Source organism: Phyllostomus hastatus, unplaced genomic scaffold (genome assembly GCF_019186645.2).
Source record: "Phyllostomus hastatus isolate PE091 unplaced genomic scaffold, TTU_PhHast_1.1 phas_contig_40, whole genome shotgun sequence".
NCBI lineage: Eukaryota > Metazoa > Chordata > Mammalia > Chiroptera > Phyllostomidae > Phyllostomus > Phyllostomus hastatus.
In genome coordinates, this window is record NW_025333872.1 from 40,039,225 (window position 1) to 40,056,600 (window position 17,376).

The window sequence follows — 17,376 nt, forward strand, 5'->3', positions numbered from 1 at the left end:
ACGAATTCCAAAGGAATTTGGGTCTCTAACACATACAATGGTGAATTATGTATGTACTTCCGGGTATAACAGTAATCTATTCAACTGTGTAGAGTCATCCCTTCACACAATTCTCTGCCTCGCCACGCATTCAGTGTGATTCTAACAATCAGAAAGGGTGCACACTTCACAAAATCTTTGTAATTTTGATCAAAGTGACATTATTTCGAGAGACGTGAGCCAATTTGACGACGAAAGTGATGAAGAATTGTGTGTTGATCGTTTATCAGATCTTTCGTGTGATAGTAGTATCGAAGATCATTCAGAATTGGAAAGTGACAATGAAATCGACAGTGAAGATATCCCCCTACCTACAAATTTTACTTGCAACTGTATCTTCAAGTTCTGATGAAAGTGAAGACGAATGGTCTTCGACTGACAAACCTCCAGTTCTTGAAGATTATCGATGGATATGCGTAAACATGTGACTACAAAAATTATTAGTACCAGCAAAAAAAATTGCTCAAAACAATGTCAGGTTTGCACAGCACACAAAAAACTAAGCAAAACAAGTTACATGTGTAAACATTGAAATCCCCCTTCACAGGGGAAAATGTTTTAATGATTATCACACCAAAAAAACACTACTAAAACTTCATTCTTTTTTTACATTCTTTTTTTGTTTTTTTGCTTATTGTACTTTTTTTTTTTCCAAAATATTTTCAATACATTGGAATTTTTACATATTTTATTTCAATTTCCAGTGAGTTTTCCAGTATTTGTTTAAAATTTAAGAAAAGTAATTCAGTATACATTTTATAGTAAATCACAAAAAGTTTCATTTAAAAAAATATGTAAAACTAAAGTTATCGTAATTTTTACTGAATGTTGCCATTTGTGCAAAAAATTAGCAAAAATGGCCTGTGCCACCTGTTAGTGCGCAATAAAAACTACCCGCAAACAATGTGTTAATATAAAAGGCAGATAAAAAGATTGTTAAAGGAGAATAAATAACTGGGCTTATTTAGGACAAGTATTGGGTTGGCCGAAAGGTTTGTTTGCTTTTTCTGTAAGATGGCTCTAGTAGCACTTAGTTGTCTAACTTCATCCAAAACAATTTTGTTAGATTGTGTTGTAACAGCTGTCATATCAGCAGGCATTTTAAAAAATTTATCAAAATTGGTGAATTTTTTGTATAGCCATTTTATTCAATAGTATTGAAGATGGAAAAAATAAGCAACATTTTCAGCATATTATGGTTTATGATTTCAAGAAAAGTAAAATCATAATTGAAACTTTAAAAAAAAACTTGTATGGTATATAAAAAGGTGCTGTGACTGATGAAGCAAGTCAAAAGTAATTTGCAAAGTTTCCTGCTGGAGATTTCTCCCTGGACGATGTTCCACCGTCAGAAAGACCATTTGAAGTTGATATCAATCAAATCAAGACATTAAATGAGAACAATCAACGTTATACCATGCAGGAGATAACCGATATACTCAAAATAGCCATATGAAGCATTAAAAATCATTTGCACCAGCTTGGTTATGTTAATCACTTTGATGTTTGGGTTCCACATAAACTAAGAAAAAAAAAACTTGACTGTATTCCCTCATGTGATTCTCTAATGAAATGAAAACGTTCCATTTTTAAAACAAATTATGACTGGCGATAAAAAGTGGATACTTCACAGTAACATGGAACAGGAGATCATATGGCAAGCTAAAGGAACCATCACCAACCACATCAAAGGCCAGTTTTCATCCTAAGAAGGTGATGTTGTATATATGGTGGGATTGGAAGGGAGTCCACTGTAATAAGCTCTGTCCAGAGCATCAAACAATTAATTCCAACAAGTACTGCTCCCAATTAGACCAACTCAAAGCAGCGCTCAATGAAAAGCACCTGGAATTAGTCAAATGCATAATCTTCCATCAGGATAATGCTGCAAGACCACATGTTTCTTTGATGACGAGGCAAAAACTATTAGAGCTGGCTGGGAAGTTCTGATTCCCAGTTTTGCCATATTCACCAAACATTACATTTTGGGATTTCCATTTATTTTGGTCTTTACAAAATTATCTTAATGGGAAAAATTTCAATTTCCTGGAAGACTGCAAAAGGCACGTGGAACAGTTCTTTGCTCAAAAGGCACATGGAACAAAGTTTGGGGAAGATGGAATTATAAAATTGCCTAAAAGATGGCAGAAGGTAGTGGAACAAAATGGTGAATACATTATTCAATAAAGTTATTAGTAAAAATATAAAATGTCTTATTTTTACTTAAAAACACAATGAAGTTTTTGGCCAAGCCAATGTGTACTGATTTCATTTAGCCTCTAGAAAATTGAGATTTTTTTTTTTTTTGCTTTTAAACGTAACTACACATGTAGATATGAAATGTAAAACCAGTTTTAATTTCCAAAGTAATAACTGCACTGACATAGTCCATGTTTATTACATTATTACTCCAACCTGATTTTTATTTTTATTTTTTTAGGGAGCTCACTCTCTTTTGGAGTAAATTACAGCAGAGAGTAGAACCATCTGTACACGTGTACCTAGAAAGATGTCGTCAACTTTCTTTGTTAACCAAGACGGTATATCACATTTTCTTCCTGATTAAAGTTATTAATTCAGAGGTAAGAATAATCAACGTAGCTTTCCTTAATTTAAAATATATGTTATCTTTAATAAAAAGACTTTATAATATTTTGGCACCTTTTCCAGTGATATTTTATTTAGTACTTTGACCATAAAAGCACCGTTTTTTTTTTAAGTCCCTTGAGACGTTATTTTAATATTTTTTATTGATTATGCTATTACAACTGTCCCATTTTTTTTGTCCCCTTTATTCCCCTCTGCCCTGCACCATCCCTCCCTCCAGCAATCCCACCCCTTAGTTCATGTCCATGGGTCATACATATAAGTTCTTTGGCTTCTCCATTTCCTACACTGTTCTTAACCTCCCCCTATCTATTTTGTACCTTCCGATTAGGTGTCTTAATCTCTGTACCCTTTCCCCCATTTTCCCTCTTCTCCCTTGCAGCTGATAACCCTCCAAATGATCTCCATGTCTATGATCCTGTTCCTATTTTAGTTGTTTGCTTTGTTTGTTTTTGTTTTTAGATCCAGTTGTTGATAGTTGTGGGTTGTTATTTTAATGTTCATAGTTTTGCTCTTTTTTTTTTGTAAATAAATCCCTTTAACATTTCATGTAATAGTGGCTTGGTGATGATGAATTATTCCTTTAGCTTCACCTTGTCTGTGAAGCTCTTAATCTGCCCTTCCATTCTAAATGATAGCTTTGCTGGATAGAGTAATCTAGGTTGTGGGTCCTTGCTTTTCATCGCTTGGAATACTTCTTGCCGGTCCCTTCTTACTTGTAAAGTTTCTTTTGAGATACCAGCTAATAGTCTTACGGGAACTCCTTTGTAAGTAACTCTGCTTTTCTCTTGCTGCTTTTAAGATTCTCTCTTTATCTTTAAACTTTAGCCTTTTTATTATGGTGTATCTTGGGGTTATCGTGTTTGCGTCCAACCTGTTTGGGACTCTTTGTGCTTCCTGGACTTGTTTGTGTATTTCCTTCCCCGAGTTAGGGAAGTTTCCTTTCACTGTTTTTTCAAGTAAGCTTTCAACTTCTTGCTCTTACTCTTGTCCTTCTGGCACACCTATGATTCAGATGTTGGTACTTTTGGAGATGTCACAGAGTCTTCTTATACTCAGGTTTTTTGAATTCTTGTTTCTTCATTCTGTTTTAGTTGAGTGTTTATTTCTTCCTTATGGCCCAAATCATTGCTTTGAATCCCAGCTTCCTTACTTTCACTGTTGGTTCCCTGTGAATTTTTCTTTATTTCACTTAGTGTAACCTTTATTTCTTCCCTTATGTTTCTGTTGTACTCAATGAGTTCTCTGAGCATCCTTATCACCAGTGTTTTGAACTCTATACCTAATAAGTTGACTATCTCCATTTTGTTTAGTTCTTTTTCTGGGCTTTTGTTCTGTTCTTTCATTTGGGCCATATTTCTTTGTCTCCCCAACTTGGCAGCCTCCCCGTATTTGTTTCTGTGTATCAGGTAGAGCTGCTTTGACTCCCTGTTCTTAGTGCACCTGTTAAGTTGTAACAGCAGAGCCTTAGGTAATCATCAGGGTGGGGCATACAGCTTCACCACTTTGTGGCATTGTGGGAGAGCGGGTTGGTGAGGGGACAGTGCCGCTACCTGGCTTCTGACAGCTTGTCTGGCACTCATCCTTTTTCCAGTCACTTCACCCATATGCAACTGACACACTTCTAGCTGCTGCCTGGTTGGTTCCTAGAATAGGTGGGTTTGCATACGTTCTAGGATTGTATGGGCCCTTTAAACAGGAACTGGCAGTTTCTTCCGCTGCTCCAACCCCCAGTGGTTTATATACCATAAGTTGTGAGGCTTTATCTTTGTGGCACTGGAACCCTGGCTGTACAGTCTCTCATGGGCCTGGGATCACTTGTTCCCAAGGTGTCCCTTCCAATTTGTATTTACCACATAAAATGAATAATTGAATGGGGGTTTGCCCATTCCACTGCTACCACCTCTCCATGCCACACTGTGTCTTCTCCACCCTGGCTCCCTCGCTCCGCATCTCTGCCTCCTATCCATCTGGATGAGTGTTGCTTCTAAAAACCTTTGGTTGTCAAACTTCCATACAGTTCAATTTTCTGGCACTTCCAGGTGTTTTTTGTTTTAAGGTTAGTTGTGTTTGTGGTTGCATGAGAAAGCCTAAGTGCGTGTTGACATGTGCCTCCATCTTGACCAGAAGTCTATCTTCATATTATTCCTCCTGAAATAATTTCATTTTAAGGTGTAAAGAACAAGAATGAATGTTTCTGCTGTCCTTTTTTTCTCTATCCTTGTTAACTCATCCTTATTTTTTATTTTATATATTATAATGCTTCAGATTAAAAAAATAAACTGAGAATGACAAGTTTCTTAGGAGATTACTGTGCAGTTTAAATACATTGTGCCACTATTTTTTATCTAACTTAAGAGCAGCATCATAATGTAGAAGAAACTTGGAACTAAAAGTCAGACAAACTGGGTACAAATCTTGACTTGCTATTGACCACCTGGTAACTTTAGCCACTTTGTATTTCATTTCTTAATCAAAAGAATATAGAAGGTCACATAAAAGTGACTGTCCTCCTTCAACCTTACACCCCACTCAGAAGGACACCATGTTGAGAAGGGAAAATACTTGATTAAAAGCTACACATTAAGGTAGCTATTTAAATTAAATAAAATGTAAATTCCTTTTTTTACTCACAGTAGCTGTATTTTAGATGTGCAGTTGCTCCATGTAGGTAGTGACTATCGTATTGAACAGCAAAGATAAAGAACATTTCCATCATATCAGTTCTGCTGAGTATTGCTTTTCTAGAGACTTTGGGTTCAGAAGTAAAGCACATAAAAAAGCAGTTAAAAGCATGAATATGTGATTTTCAGAACAGTGGATACAGACCAAAATATATATTTATTATATCACAAGTTAGTATCAAGACACATGAGAGATGGTATATTTGCATAACTGTAAGTTTCCTCAGTTATACCTGGAATTGTAGGCTGTTTGGGTAGGGGGAAAGGTAAAAGGTGAAGCTGGACAAGATGAGACATGGGTTAGATTGTGAAGACCCTTTTGTATTCCATGCTTAGTTATATTTAATTCTGAAATACTTAAGTAACAATGTTAGAATTTGAAAGCAGGGTAAGGTATGATGCTGCAGATGGCTAGGAAAAGGTCTAATGGGATGTGCACGGGGAGCTAATACCATCATGTAAGCCTTGGGTAACTTTGGGTCAAGAATACTAGGCAGCCCTGACTGGTGTGGCTCAGTGGATTGAGCTCCAGCCTATGAACCAAAGTGTTGCTGGTTTGATTCCCACTCAGGACACATGCCTGGGTTGCAGACTGGGTCCCCAGCGAGGGGAGTGCCAGAGGCATCCACACAATGGTGTTTCTCTCCCTCCCTCCCTTCCCCTCTCTCTGAAAATAAATAAAATAAAATATATATTTTTTTAAAAGGGTATTAGGCAGCCAAAGGAAAGGAACAGAAAAGGAATGGATACCAAAGGTAAAACTTGCAGTCTTTAGAAGCCTTCCTGATGCTATGCAAGTACCAGAAATGGGAATTTGTGTCTTTTTTCCTTTGAATTGATCCCACTTGATTTTTTGTTCCTGTGGCTCAAAAATTTAAGCTGGTGCTATTAGTACTTTTATCAAATGAGGCTACCAATTAAGTAGATTTTATGGAGTAATTGTTTAATCATGTGTATTTATGGAAAATTGTGATTTCAGGCTCAACTTTAAAAACATTTTTATAACCATTTTGTGATTTGAATATTATTTAGAAAATTAATTTTTAATTACATAAAGTTGAAAACTCAATAAAAATTTTGATATGGTTTATTGTTTTTCTGATGTTAACTTGTTAAGGTTTCCAATTTATTTACAACATAAAGATATTTTTAAAGCAAATTTATTCTAAGCTATTTGCCCTTAATGAGTTGAAATTAACTCTTGAGTCCAAGAGCAGACTGTATTTGAATAGAAATGTCAGTTCCCTTCTTCTCTGAAGTAATTTTAGTTTCATTCTAAGCAGTAAGTAGGTTTTTTCTTTCTATCGGTTTTTGTCATCTCAGGAGAAAGGAATTGATATGCGTATTAGTAGCCTAGTGCATGTAACAGAAATGCAAATGTTTTTACTCTAAAAGTTTTCTGGCTCAGATGTATCCCAAAATAATATAAAATAATGATACAAGCTTATGTGAAAGTTAGAGACAGTCATCAGTTCTGTCTCTTTCCCAGTTGTCCTTCACTGTCTCTTTTAAAAATAAGTTTTCATATTGTTGTTTTTCCATTTCTTGATTTTCTTCTTGGTCTTTGTGCCCTTCTTTTTTCTGAAATCAGTTCCAATTTCGGTGTCCCAGCCTCCTTCCCTCACTCTCTTTTTGGCCCACAAATCTAAGCTTCTGTTTTAGTAAATATTTTCTTTCTTTCTTAATCTGCAAAAGTACAGACCCATCAGCTTTTTTGACTTACTTTCTTTTCTTGCCTTTTGATCTTATACCACACATATTTCATCCTCATAAATATGGCCACATCTTTTGACTGACTTATTTTTCATAGATTTATGTTCCATTTTAGACTTTTAAAACCCATTTTATCTTCACTACACGTGTCTTTCAAATGATTCTTATATTCATTATTGCTATCTTATAATAACAGCTCAAGATGCTAATTCAAAAGGAAAAGTGTTTATGTCTCCTCCTTCTCCTAATTTCTTAAGCTGGTCTGAGGTAGGTAATTTGGCATTCAATTTTGCAATAGAATTAGAGTCTCCACTGTTACGGAGCAAATAACTTTATTTTGTGAAAAGTGAAAATCTCCTTTCATTACCCAGGAGATACAGGGACATTCTCAGTATTGTAATTGAGATAAAAAGACTTTGTTTCAGAAGGGTTAGAAATGCAAACTTAGGAAATGAGATATGTGATAAAGTTACTAGCAATTATTAATCACTTACTGTGTGCCAGACACCGTACCAAACTATACTAGCAATTTTACAAAGTTTTGCTGTTTTGATCACTAATTTTATAAGTGTGATATGAAAGAACAGAGAAGTTAAATAACTTCCCAGTTTGCCAGTTATTAGATAATCTTGGCTGCCAATGGCTTTTGCTGCTATTCTATACAGTTCTTTACACATGCATGCACGCACACACACACACACCCCAACCACAATGGTGTAAAGAAACATCTTGTCATATATTGCCTGTTGGAAAATTTGAGAAAAGCAAACCTCAATTTTAAATTACTAAATTAACAAATCTCTGTTGATTAGTGTAGATTAAGTTAACATTTCTTTTTTGTTTTTTCACAGACTGAAGGGGCTGGACTTGCTACCTGTATAGAACTATGTGTAAAAGCTCTTCGCTTGGAATCTGCAGAAAATACTGAAGTGAAAATATCTATTTGCAAGACCATTTCATGCTTGTTACCTGATGATCTGGAAGTTAAACGTGCTTGTCAACTGAGTGAATTTCTTATTGAACCTACAGTAGATGCATATTATGCTGTGGAAATGTTGTATAACCAGCCAGACCAGAAATATGATGAAGAGAATCTTCCAATTCCAAATTCTCTACGCTGTGAGCTCTTACTTGTATTAAAAACACAATGGCCCTTTGATCCAGAATTCTGGGATTGGAAAACCTTAAAACGACAATGTCTTGCATTAATGGGGGAAGAAGCATCCATTGTGTCTTCAATTGATGAACTAAATGATAGTGAAGTTTATGAGAAAGTAGACTACCAGGAAGAGATTAAAGAAACTTCTGTGAATGGACTTTCTGGTGGAATTGGTGCTAACTCTGGCCTTCTTTGTGATGAAAAGCAGAAGAAGAAAGAGATAAAACAGTTAAGAGAGAGGGGGTTTATATCTGCTAGGTTTCGGAATTGGCAAGCCTACATGCAGTACTGCGTGCTATGTGACAAAGAATTCCTTGGTCATAGAATAGTACGACATGCTCAAAAACATTACAAAGATGGGATTTACAGTTGTCCCATATGTGCAAAGAACTTTAATTCTAAAGAAACTTTTGTCCCTCATGTCACACTGCATGTTAAACAGTCTAGTAAAGAGAGACTAGCAGCTATGAAACCATTAAGAAGATTGGGAAGGCCTCCTAAGATCACAACTACCAATGAAAATCAGAAGACTAATGCTGTGGCCAAGCAGGAACAGCGGCCTATAAAAAAGAATAGCCTCTATTCAACAGACTTTATAGTATTTAATGACAATGATGGTTCAGATGATGAAAATGATGACAAAGATAAATCTTATGAGCCAGAAGTGATCCCAGCCCAGAAACCAGTACCTGTCAATGAATTTAATTGCCCTGTAACTTTTTGTAAAAAGGGCTTTAAGTACTTTAAAAATCTAATTGCTCATGTAAAGGGGCATAAGGATAGTGAAGATGCCAAGCGCTTTCTTGAAATGCAAAGCAAAAAGGTTATTTGCCAGTACTGTAGACGGCATTTTGTAAGTGTTACTCATCTCAACGATCACTTACAGATGCATTGTGGCAGTAAACCATATATCTGTATACAGATGAAATGTAAGGCTGGTTTTAATAGTTACGCAGAGCTCTTAACTCACAGAAAGGAACATCAAGTCTTTAGAGCAAAGTGTATGTTTCCTAAATGTGGCAGAATTTTTTCAGAAGCTTACTTACTATATGATCATGAAGCACAGCATTATAATACCTATACTTGTAAGTTCACAGGTTGTGGTAAAGTGTATCGTTCTCAGAGTGAGCTAGAAAAGCATCTGGATGATCATAGTACTCCTGAAAAAGTGCTTCCTCCAGAAGACCAGCTTAATTCCTCTGGAGCTTCTGTTCAGCCTACCAAAATGAATCAGAACTCAGAAGGGAACACCGAGAAAGAAAGATCTATGCTTTCTTCAGAAAACACGGACAATACCTTATCAGCAGATAGAGGTGATACTTGGGATAAAAACAAGGCAGAATCACCTGTAGCTAAACAAGACCAGATTTCTGCTTCTGAGCTCAGGCATGCTGATGAACCATTGTCAAATGGTTTGGAAAACCTTGCTACTACTCCTCTGCTACAGGCCAGTGAAGTAGCTGTGTCCATTAAGGTGTCCCTCAATCAGGGCATCGAGGATAACTTTGGAAAGCAAGAAAACTCAACTGTGGGAGACACTGGTGAATCACTGGTCACAAATCTCCGTACAGTAGTTGAAGATTCTTGTAATGATTTGTGTCATCCAGGTTTCCAGGAGAGAAAAGAACAGGATTGCTTTAATGAAGCCCAGATTACTCAGAATCCTTTAGTAAATTCAGAAACCCTCAAAATAGAAGACCTTTCCCCACAAAACTTAGAAAAACAAGTGAACAACTTGATGAACTTTTCTGTGCAAAATCAGGCAGGATTTCAAAACAGTTTACCAACATCCAAGTTTGAATGTGGAGGTAACGTTAAAACTTCATCCAATCTTTGCAATTTACCTCTAAAGACTTTAGAAAGTATCGCATTTGTTCCACCACAGCCCAACCTAAGCAGTTCTTTAGGAACTCCATCAGTGCCTCCAAAAGCGCCAGTTCAGAAATTCAGTTGCCAGGTTGAGGGATGTACTCGAACATATAATTCTTCACAGAGTATTGGGAAACACATGAAGACGGCACACCCTGACCAGTATGCTGCATTTAAAATGCAATGCAAAAGTAAGAAAGGTCAGAAATCTAACAGCGTAAATGCACCAAATAATGGAAAGTTTGTTTATTTTTTGCCATCACAGGTGAGCAGCTCTAACAATGCATTTTTTATATCACAGACCAAAGCCAATGGGAATCCTACTTGTTCAGATCAGTTGCAGGACGTCTCATCTTCCATTTTTCCAGCTCATTTAGCCAGTGTGTCAACTCCACTGTTACCCTCAGTGGAAAGTGTCATAAATCCAAATATACCTTCTCAGGATAAAAATGAACAAGGTGGTGGTGGTATGTTATGTTCCCAGATGGAAAATTTGTCTAATACTACCTTGCCAGCGCAAATGGAAGATCTAACCAAAACAGTTTTACCTTTGAATATTGACAGTGGCTCAGATCCTTTCCTCCCTTTACCTGCAGAAAGTAGTTCAATGTCTCTCTTCCCTTCACCAGCAGATAGTGGAACTAACTCTGTTTTTCCCCAACTGGAAAATAATACAAATCATTTTTCCTCACAGATTGAGGGAAACACTAATTCCTCCTTTCTCAAAGGAGGCAACGGTGAAAATGCAGTTTTTCCCTCACAAGTAAATGTTGCAAATGACTTCAGTAGCACCAGTGCCCAACAGTCTGCTCCTGAAAAAGTTAAAAAAGACCGTGGGCGGGGCCCAAATGGGAAGGAAAGAAAACCGAAGCACAATAAAAGGGCTAAGTGGCCTGCAATTATCAGAGATGGGAAATTTATCTGTAGCAGGTGTTACAGGGCTTTTACCAATCCCAGATCTCTGGGTGGACACTTATCTAAGCGATCTTACTGTAAACCACTGGATGGAGCAGAGATTGCTCAAGAACTTCTACAAAGTAATGGACAGCCTTCTCTTCTTGCCAGCATGATTCTCTCAACAAATGCAGTAAATATGCAGCAGCCACAACAGTCTACCTTCAATCCAGAAGCATGTTTTAAAGATCCATCATTCCTGCAACTTCTTGCTGCTGAAAATCGGTCAACATTTTTACCAAATGCATTTCCTAGGACTGGTGTGACTAACTTTAGTACAGGTGTTAGTCAAGAAGGAAGTGAAATTATTAAACAGGCTTTGGAAACTGCTGGCATTCCTAGTACATTTGAAGGTACCGAAATGCTTCATGTTCCAACAGGTTGTGTCTCAGATGCAACACAAGTAAATGCGACGGTGATACCAAATCCAACAGCGCCACCACCCCTGTTGCAGACTGTATGCCACCCTAATCCCCTGCTGACAAACCAGAATAGACCACCAAACTCCAAAACTCCTTCCATTGAGGAATGCAGCAGTTTGCCTGTTTTTCCAACAAATGACTTACTACTAAAAACTGTTGAAAATGGTTTGTGCTCTAGTACATTCCCTAATTCTAGTGGGCCATCACAAAATTTTACCAGTAATAGTTCACGTGTTTCAGTTATAAGTGGTCCTCAGAACACAAGGTCCAGTCATTTAAATAAAAAGGGGAACAGTGCTTCTAAGAGAAGAAAGAAAGTTACTCCTCCATTAATTGCACCCAATGCTTCCCAAAACTTGGTAACAAGTGACTTAACAGCAATGGGACTTATAGCAAAGAGTATTGAAATACCAACTGCTAACCTTCATTCAAATGTAATTCCAAATTGTGAACCTCAGGGTTTGGTGGAAAATCTAACACAGAAATTAAATAATGTTGACAATCAGTTATTTATGACTGATGTGAAAGAAAACTTTAAAACCAATGTTGAGTCTCATACAGTGTTAGCTCCTTTACCATTAAAAACTGAAAATGGTGATTCCCAAATGATGGCTTTGAATTCATGCACAAGTTCAGTAAATTCTGACTTACAGATTTCTGAAGACAGTGTCATACAAAATTTTGAAAAGACTCTTGAAATTATTAAAAGTGCTATGAATTCTCAAATACTTGAGGTAAAAAATGGATCTCAGGGTGTTGGCGAAACATCACAGAATGCTCAAATAAATTATACCATTCAGCTTCCTTCAGTGAACACTGCACAAAGTAACAGATTACCTGGTACTTCTCAGTTTTCCTCCCTCATGGGTGTCATGCCAGCAAAAAGTAATGTTCCTCAGTCTGGAGTATTACATAAGGAGGATAAAATGCAGGAAATTTTAGAAGGATTACAGAAATTAAAATTAGAAAATGACCTATCCACTCCAGCACCCCAGTGTGTACTAATAAATACGTCAGTGACACTGGCTCCTACTCCTGTTAAATCAATTCCAAATGTTACAGTTGTTCAGCCGGTTTCTGAAATGCTAAATAATATTCAGTTCAGTGACAAAGTTAATAAACCCTTTGTGTGTCAAAACCAAGGCTGTAATTACAGTGCTATGACAAAGGATGCTCTGTTTAAGCACTATGGTAAAATTCATCAGTACACTCCAGAGATGATTCTTGAAATTAAGAAGAATCAGTTGAAATTTGCTCCATTTAAATGTGTAGTACCTACATGTACGAAAACATTTACAAGAAATTCTAATCTCCGGGCACACTGTCAGTTGGTACATCATTTTACAACAGAGGAAATGGTAAAGTTAAAAATAAAAAGACCTTATGGAAGAAAATCTCAGAGTGAAAATTTGTCATCCCCACGAATAACACAAGTAAAAAGACAGCTAGTTATGACAGAGGAAAATAAAAGGGAACTCCAGTCTGCTATGGAATCGGGGGCAGTGAAGGAAAATGCCTTCAGTAATATAGCAGTGATTCCAGAAAAACAACTTGTAGGGAAAAAAAGTCCTGAAAAAACAGAAAGTTCTTCACAGGTGATTACAGTTATTTCTGAACAATGTAACACAAATTCTCTCACAAACATTCAAACCAAAGGACGGAAAATTAGGAGACATAAAAAAGAAAAGGAGGAGAAAAAACGTAAGAAGCCAGTTTCCCAGTCGCCTGAGTTCCCAACAAGATATAGTCCCTACAGACCTTATCGATGTGTTCATCAGGGTTGCTTTGCTGCCTTTACGATACAACAAAACTTAATTCTGCATTACCAGGCTGTACACAAATCAGATTTGCCTGCATTTTCTGCAGAGGTCGAAGAGGAAAGCGAAGCTGGTAAAGAAAGTGAAGAAATTGAAACTAAACAAACTGTGAAAGAATTTCGATGTCAGGTGAGTGACTGTTCTCGAATTTTCCAAGCAATTACTGGCTTGATACAACACTATATGAAACTTCATGAAATGACTCCTGAGGAAATTGAAAGTATGACTGCTTCTGTGGATGTTGGGAAATTTTCATGTGACCAGTTAGAGTGTAAATCTTCATTTACAACATATTTGAACTATGTTGTTCATCTTGAGGCAGACCATGGAATTGGGATAAGGGGAAGTAAAACTGAAGAAGATGGCATATACAAGTGTGACTGTGAAGGCTGTGACCGTATATATGCAACTCGGTCTAATCTCCTTCGACACATTTTCAATAAGCATAATGACAAACATAAAGCTCATTTGATTCGGCCAAGAAGATTAACACCTGGTCAGGAAAATATATCAAGCAAAGCAAACCAAGAAAAGACAAAGTCCAAACATCGGGGGACAAAACACAGATCTGGAAAGGAAGTAACCAAAATGCCTAAGACCAAACGAAAGAAAAAAAATAATATAGAAAACAAGAATGCAAAGATTGTACAAATTGAAGAAAATAAGCCTTATTCTCTGAAACGTGGAAAGCATGTCTATTCTATAAAGGCTAGAAATGATGCCTTATCTGAATGTACAAGCAGATTTGTAACCCAGTATCCATGTATGATAAAGGGGTGTACATCAGTTGTTACAAGTGAAAGCAATATAATTAGGCATTATAAATGCCATAAGTTATCTAAGGCATTTACATCACAACACCGCAATCTTCTTATTGTCTTCAAACGGTGTTGCAACTCACAATTAAAGGAAACTTCTCAGCAAGAAACTGATAGGAACGATGTGAAAGAATCTGACACAGGTGTATCAGAGAGCAATGATAACTCAAGAACAACTGCAGTTCCACTGAAGGAAGTTGTAAAAAATGAAAAAGATGAAATGGATGAGCTAACAGAATTATTTATTACAAAATTAATTAATGAAGACAACACAAGTGTGGAGACCCAAGCTCATACCTCTTCAAATATAAAAAGTGATATTCAGGAAGATATTCCCTGCCAGCCAGAAAAGCAAAAAGCAAGTAATTTGAAAAGAGTTAATAAAGAAAAAAATGTCTCCCAAAATAAAAAGAGGAAAGTTGAAAAAGCTGAACCAGCACCAGCAGTTGAGTTAAGTAATGTGCATAAAGAAGAAGAAACTGCTGTTGCAATTCAAACCACTGAGGAGCATCCTGCATCTTTTGACTGGAGCTCATTTAAACCAATGGGATTTGAAGTATCATTTCTGAAGTTTCTTGAGGAGTCTGCAGTGAAGCAGAAGAAAAATACTGACAAAGACCATCCAAATAGTGGAAATAAAAAAGGATCCCATTCAAATTCAAGAAAAAGTAATGACAAAACTGCTGTGAATAGTGGAAATCATATATGTTCTTATAAAGAAAATGAAACCTTTGTACAGTTTGCCAATCCATCACAGCTTCAGTGCAGTGACAATGTAAAAATTGTTTTAGACAAGACTCTGAAAGATTGCGCTGAGCTTGTCTTAAAGCAACTTCAGGAAATGAAACCTACCGTCAGTCTGAAAAAACTTGAAGTACATTCAAATGATCCAGATGTGTCTGTTATGAAAGAAATCGGTAAAGTCACAGGGAGAGGGCAGTACTGATAACTAATGTACTATAAACACATCATTTACAATTTTATTTTAAATAGAAAGTCATCAAGCATGCTAGAATTGTGAAACTTTTTTATTTTTTGTAGACATGAATTAACCTGGCCAAAAAAAAAAGAAAAAAAAAACATGGCATTTTGTCATGTAAAACTTTTTTTTTTATCCCTATGGGACTTGAAGAACAGAATCAGAACTTCAGTTAATGTAAATATTCAGCTTAACCTCGAATTTTTATCAACCAATTGCCCTTTTTATGAACGAAAATGAATTATCTTTGTGATTGATATGTTTCACCAGGTCACTGCTCATGTATAACAGTACTCTGTTTGTAGATATCCTTTTTGTATATATTTATTATTGTAAATCATTTGCTGCCACCAGCAGTATGTAATTCTAAACTATTAAATGACACGTTTATATTTGGAATTTTAGTTTTTAACTAAGTAATCAAGTTTTTAAAACTTTGATTGTTTTAAATTAAGGATTTTTGAACGAAAACTAGAAACTCTCCCATAGTTCATTGATTTTTACATAAAGCATTTATTTACAAGATCTCAAAATTACTTTTCACAAAGTAGGCATATTATAGCAACACCTTGCTCTGCTTTGTAAATTCGCCATCCAGGATTTTGGGGTGGTATTCATGTGAAATTAAAGCAGATTCTTTAGCAGTTTCCTATAGTTATAGTTTTTCCCCCCAGTGCTTCTAATTGGATACATATGAGTCCCTGAAGTATAATGGAAATGTGAATAAATTTACATCAGAGATTATGAACATTTGGTATTAAAAAAAATCCTTTGTGAATGTGATAGAAACTAGTAGTGTGGAGCAGTGTAAATATTTGAGGTGGTGATTTGTGAAGTAGCCCAGTATTGCCTTAAATAAAATCACATTTCATTTCTTGTTTTATACATGTGATCTTACAAAGGTTTGTTTTTCCATATTCTGAGATTTATAGATTGGTGTATAGCTTTAAACTGTATAAACTTTTGTGGAAAAATTTTTTTAAACATTTTTATAAACCTTAAAATTGGTATCATCAAATTGAGCCCATCTTGTGTTTATAAAATGCAAGAGTCCTTAACATTTATAATTACATAGATGAAACACTTTCTATAAGGAAGTTGGATTTTTTGATTTTACTGTTTATAGATGTTAGATTGTACAGATTTGTCTGTATTTTCCCACCATATCTAATGATGCTTTTTTCATTAGATTGGTCTTCCAGAGCAGTATTAGTTGTTATAGTTGATTATTTTGGTTATTCAGTATATGGTTAGCTCTTATAGTTTAGCTTTATTCACCATATTTATACTGTGGATTCATAGCCACAGATAGAAGTTATTTCAGGAGCATTTATGACCTTCATTTGAAGTCCAACTAAAATCAGTACTGGAAACAAAAGAACAACATCCTTTCAAATTGACTTGTTTCTATTTGCCATAAATGGTAGAATTGATTTTTGACTTTGTGTTTCTTATAAACCAGTTGCATTCACAATATTATTAGCCTGAGTATTGATGAAATTGTGATGGTATGAAAATGTGTTTATTCCCTGTGCAACATCAGATTTGTGGGGAAAATGAAGCACTTAACATTAACTGAAATTGCTGGTACTCTGAATAAATAAGCAAGTGTTATAGTTTTATTTTTAGGGCCTAATTGGTTATATTGAATAGTTGGTTTTACCTCCTTAAGGTTTATTACCAATATGCATAAAACTTGATACATTAAAATCCCTATCCTTTGGTAAATCCATTGTTATTTATTAAAATAAAAGTTCTTATGGGTGATAAATACATGTTTTTTTCCTAAGTTAACAATAACTTAACTTTGAGTAATTTTAATATTAAACTTTTGTTAACAACTTATGTTTTCGTACAGTTTTCTTCAAAGTTGATCTAGCTTTTAAAGGTAGGCATTTGGCAAAACTGCCCTATATAGTGCAGTAGCAAGTAGGTTTATTTCTGATGAATTTAGTGATGAACCACTGTTAAGTGAAAATGCCAATGTATTGGGGCTTTTCCTTTGCTCATTTAACATAAAATTGACCACTAGACATTTTTGTAACTGTTCTCTCCTATATGTTAGGGGAAAGAGTTTGCCAACACTGAGTTAAATTTTTTATATTTGGGTTCTGTATGCTAAAAGTTATTATGGAAGAGTGGGCTTTTTAGCATGGAAAAGAGAAATCAAATTATGGTATAAAATAAATATGAATTTATAGAATAGCATGTTGGTAAAATTTGATATGGAATGTAATGCCTAAGTATTAAAAAAGAATCATAAATTATGTATTTTTCATGGTATACTTTTTCTCAGTCATTTGTGTTGAGATATA

The 17,376-nt window shown here is 35.7% G+C and overlaps 1 protein-coding gene across 2 annotated transcripts in view; it reads left to right on the forward strand.

Moving 5' to 3' along the window:
• ZNF292 (zinc finger protein 292) overlaps nucleotides 1-16,906 on the forward strand; it is a 96,442-nt gene extending 79,536 nt beyond the window's left edge. For both annotated transcript variants that reach the window (XM_045842766.1, XM_045842767.1), the window contains 2 exons: nucleotides 2,480-2,621; nucleotides 7,895-16,906. In XM_045842766.1, coding sequence (XP_045698722.1) covers nucleotides 2,480-2,621; nucleotides 7,895-15,028 — 7,276 coding nt within the window. In that variant the 3' untranslated portion in view covers nucleotides 15,029-16,906. The remainder of the gene's footprint in view (nucleotides 1-2,479; nucleotides 2,622-7,894) is intronic.
• Nucleotides 16,907-17,376: the final 470 nt, after the last annotated feature.